Consider the following 4,768-nt stretch of genomic DNA (forward strand, 5'->3'; position numbering starts at 1 on the left):
AGTGCTGAGTCGCGCACCGCGCTGCTAGGCAGCTTGGCGCCTCGGAGAGGCGCTCGAGCCCGCACCCCAAAGCTACAGGCGCTCTCTTCAGTGGCGGACGGTAGGAGCGTCCCCCAAGCTTTCCCTGTACGGCTAAGCCGGGGCAAGCCGGAGCCGTCGGGGACATGCGAAGGAGGCACGGGGTGCAGAAAAGGAAACGCCTCGCTCTGTCCCAGTCTTTGGAGAATTGATGGCATCAGCCTAGGCAGAGGCAGCTGCCCCCAGCGACGCTGGTGCACAGGACCGTTATCTAAGGGGCTGGAAGGCAGGGCCGCCAGTGTCTGCGGGCGCCTTGCAGCTCTCATCCCGGGAATGTGGAACGGGATTCTTCGTCCTAGGGTCAGGCCTCCAGAGCACCGCTACTGAGGACCCCTAAAAGTCAGGTGGGCGAGTTGTAGACTCAAAAACACCCAAATGCCGCTAGGAGAGATGGGTCCAGAACGGGGAAATCCTTGAACGTCCCAGGGCGAAGCCCACCGGCCAGGATGGAGAGACCGCAGCGTCCTCCAAACGTGTTCCCTGCCTACCCTGCCATCACCTCCCCGTCCAGCGCCCCTTATTCACACCCCTGCCACCCCGTCTCCGGCGCTTAGCCAAAGCCTAACCAAAAACAAGTCAATCTTTAATTCTCCCTCCAGGTACTTGGAGACGGATACAAACAGTCCCACACACTCCATGTCCACTTTTCCGCGCCTGTCCACCTGTCTGTCGCTCTCCGCAGTGCCGAGAGCTGGGGTGAGCCTCTCTAGCCACAGGCGCCCGGAGCCTGGTGGGTGGCCCTGTAGGGTGGAAGCACGGGGTCCCCGTCCCCTCCAAGCGGCAGGGCTGGGGAAGGGCTCGAGGGGATAGTTGTGCGGATGGTGACGGTGCAACCGGGCGGGTCAGGCCTCCCGGTGAGTTAGGAGCAGACTCCGAGCTGCTGTGGCTCCGCCGCGCGCGCGCGGGGAAGAAGAGGGGTGCGCCAGGGCGGGCGCCCCGAGTCATCGCCTGGCCCGATCTTGGTCCCCGGCGTCCCTAGAGAGTCGGCCAGGGCTTCCCGATGGCCTGGATGTGCTCCTTGGCCTTCAGGCGCAGCGCCGCGATGCTGCTGTCGCGCGGGTCGGCCTCCTCCAGCGGACACTTGTCGCCGAAGCCCGGGCCGCACGGGTAGGCGGGCGGCGGAGCGAGCGGCTGCAGGCCGGGTCCGAGAGGCGGCGAGTGCAGGAAGGGCGGCGGCGGCGGTGGCGTGTAACTGGCGGGCAGGCTCTGCGCCGGCGGCCCGAAGCCCGGCAGGCTCTGCAGGGCCGTGGCGCCCCCGCCGGGCAGCGGCGGCCCGAGCCACGACTCCAGCGGCAGCGCGCCCCCCGGGGGCCCCCCGCCGCCGCCCGGGCCGGGCCCGAGGGGCGCCAGCGCCGCGGCGGGCGGGGAGCGGCTGAAGGAGAGGAGGGGCGAGTCCTGCGGCTTCATGGACGACACTTCCAGTTTCTCCTGGCGCCGCCACTTGGCCCGACGGTTCTGGAACCACACCTGCGGGGGTGGGCAGCACACGGCGGCCGTCGGTCCGGGCGCCCCGACTCCCCTCCCCCGCCAGGGCCGCACGCGCAGAAAACCCGGGTCTGCCCTTCCCCCTCGTCCCCGCACCCGCCTCTCCTTTCTTTTCGGTCCCCTCCCCTCCTTTTTGTCTCTGCTCTCTGTCCGGCTGCCTCTGGGTCAGTCCCTTCCTTGCCTTGATGGGTCCTTCGCCCCCCCCTCACCCACCCCGGGGTCCTCTGGTCAAAGTGATGCTTGTATGTTTCCAGTTCCTGGAACAGGCGCTTAGAAGCTTAGAAAAAAACAAACCTGGAGGTGAGCCCTAGGACCCCCACCGTCGCCCCGACTTCTGTGACCTGCCCCTCTTGCCACTGATGCGGTCTCAGATTCTGTGTCTGCCCACCTCTGGTTTCTGTTCGAGTCAGGCAGACACACTCTAAGCGCCGTGGCTGGGAGCCACGTGTTAACCGCCGCTATTTCCATGAATCACGGGGACCACCGCTAGCGAAAGAAAAGTGGGCTTAATTTTTAACCCAGTCACATTTGAAGTGCAGCAATACATTAGTTTGGAATTTACATCTATTTCGCATTTCTGATATGTCTCACATATGGCTTTCGATGATTCCCATAGGGTAAGTTTATAACACCTACTTGTATAGGGTAAGATGTTAGCAGTCTGTGCCAGGGATATATTTGTGTGTGTGTGTGTGTGTGTGTGTGTGTGTGTGTGTGTGTGTGTGTAAGACAGGTGGAGTTAAGGGGTCCCCAGCTTCTCCCTGCAAGTTCTACTCCTCCACCCCCAAACATCAGCTGAGCCTCCCCTTAGGTCCAGAACAGCCAGCATAGTGAGCCCCCCACCCCATCTGATTCCATCGCGGCCATGTAAGAAGCACCATGGGCTGGGTGGTCTCAGGGAGCCCCAGCAGCTCCCAGATTAGAGAAGCTCAGCCCTGGGCCAGAGCAGGGCAGACAGGTAGGGCTCACCCTGCGGGGAGGGGGGGGGGCTGCCCCTGTATTCTGGAAAGTACTGGAAACCTCCGAAGGCTTTGCCTCACTCCATTCTTTGTCACTCCTGTACTTCCCCTCTCCTCACTCCCCGTCCCTGGAAAGCAGGTGCTCCAGTGCCCACCCCCTTGAAGGAACCCCATCACCTTTGCAGCCACAAGTCAGGAGGCTCCAAACTGCCCTTGACAATGGATTCCCCACCAACATTAGGGAACCTGCTTCCAGCCTGGCCATTTACTTACTGCCAGTGGTACCCACTCACCCCAGCGTGGGCAGAACAGACTGAAGGCAAGACTATGGCCCCATTTGTTTTTTAAAGATCACCAAGCATCAGGCGTACCCCCACACTTCGGGCAATCGAATCCATCACACACAGAAAACCTCTCTCTGCCCCTTTCACACGCAATGAGGCAGACTCCCCGCACCGAGGCAGGAACCTATCACTGAGGCAGGGTCCCATAGTGAGGTGGCTCCCCTTACTGATACAGGCATCCCTCACTGAGGCAAGTTGTTCTCACTGAGGCAGGGTCACCCACACTGAAACTGACTTCCGTACTGAGACCAGGGACTGGGTCTCCCTCTCCGGCCTCTGTGAACTGTCCCAATTTGGAAATCCTCCCAGATCTTTCACAGATGACTAGCAAATATTTAAGGCTTTCAAGTATTTTAATGGCCGGGGATTAAAGAAAATTCAGCTTTAATTAAAGCAAAAACCCCTTTATGATAAGAAAGAGAGAGAGAGAGAGAGAGAGAGAGAGAGAGAGAGAGAGAGAGAGAGAGAGAAGCAGTGAGGGAAGTCGGGCTGGGTGTGGATCAAAAGTCGGGGTCTTAAATAAACGCACCCGAAGTTCCAGGTGCTCCTTAACACGAGTGGCTCAAGCACCGTTAGAGGCGCAAACCTGGGACCCCCAATTCCCTCACCTCTCAGCTCCCTCTGTGCTGCTTCATCTCGTCTCTCCTAAGCTTCCAAGAAGGAGACCCCAAGGGGGAATGAAACTATGCCCCGGAACAGACCCGTTCCCAGAGGGGGTGCGTGGGGACTCCTGGGCGTCTCAGCAACCCACCACCGGCAGTGACCCTCGCGCGGCCGCCGCGGGAATCAAGGTGCGGCTGGGGCCGCGCGCTTTACCTGGACCCGGACCTCGGGGAGGTTGACCTTCCCGGCCAGCTCCTCGCGGCTGTACACGTCGGGGTAGTGCGACTTCTCGAAGGCGCGCTCCAGCTCGTGCAGCTGGTACGTGGTGAAGGTGGTGCGGTTGCGGCGATGCTTCTTCTTGGGCTGCTCCTCCGCCAGCTTCGCGTCGCCGCCGTCCGCAGGCCCGACGGGCAGCCCGGGGCTCGGCCGCGCCTCCCCGGCGTCCTTGGAGCAGTAGGGGCGAGAGGCTGGGGGGTGGGGGTGGGAGGACAGCGAGGTCCCTGTGGGTCAGAGACACCCGGTGGGGGGTGGGGCCCGGGCCTGCGTCCTCCCTGCCAACCTCCGGGTGCTGGCCGGGCCGCTGCACGTTCGGTGAGGGTCTCCGGGATTCTCCTTGCACAACATCCCCGACCCCGCGCCTTAGGGGCCTCCTGCAGGTGCAGGAAGGGACGCGAGTCCCTGGAGCTGCACGGTCCGACGGATCCCGCGGGGACGCACTCACCTTGGTAGTCGGCGCTGGGCTCGGGGCCCGACTCGGCGCTGTCCTCTGGCGCCCTGGGGCAGGCGGCCCGCGGACCCGGCCTCCTGTCGCGCTCCTTGGTGGCCCGGCCGCCCCGCTCCTCCGGGAAGGCGCCGAGGATGCCGTCGTCCTTGGGGAAGCCCAGGATGGCTTCGATGCTGTGCAGCCGCGAGGCGCTCCCGCCCGGGCCACGGAGCAGGTGGCCGGCGAGCGAGAAGCTGCCCTCGGCCATAGCGGGGGCGCCGCCGGGCAGGTGCATGGGGGGCGCGCCCGAGGAGCCGCCCAGTGGGTCCCACCCCGATGAGGTCCGACCCAAGTTCAAACTCGGAGGCCCCCCTCCGGCCTCCCCCTCCGCCCTCCGGGGGTCTGGGCGCGCTCGGGGAGGGCGAGCGCTGGGCCCAGGACCGCCTGGCTCGGCCCGGGCGGGACTCGGAGGAGCCGACACTGGGGCGCGGGGGCTCGGGGCGCTAAAGCTGGAGCCCGCGGGCTCCGGCCCCGCCTGGCCAGGGGCGTGTCCTGCCCTCGCCCCGCCCCAGGGCGCTGGCCCCTGCATCCCCCAG

General features: G+C 64.2%; 1 protein-coding gene across 1 annotated transcript; it reads right to left on the reverse strand.

The window, feature by feature from the left end:
- Window positions 1–1,053: 1,053 nt before the first annotated feature.
- On the reverse strand, window positions 1,054–4,467 carry RAX (retina and anterior neural fold homeobox). Its single transcript, XM_056106992.1, has 3 exons — window positions 4,191–4,467; window positions 3,683–3,936; window positions 1,054–1,545 (listed from the first exon to the last, which is right to left on the reverse strand). Exons 1-3 carry the CDS (start codon window positions 4,465–4,467, stop codon window positions 1,054–1,056), a joined length of 1,023 nt encoding a protein of 340 aa, XP_055962967.1.
- Window positions 4,468–4,768: the final 301 nt, after the last annotated feature.

The sequence above is a fragment of the Sorex fumeus genome, unplaced genomic scaffold (assembly GCF_029834395.1).
Source record: "Sorex fumeus unplaced genomic scaffold, SorFum_2.1 ptg000151l, whole genome shotgun sequence".
Classification (NCBI taxonomy): domain Eukaryota; kingdom Metazoa; phylum Chordata; class Mammalia; order Eulipotyphla; family Soricidae; genus Sorex; species Sorex fumeus.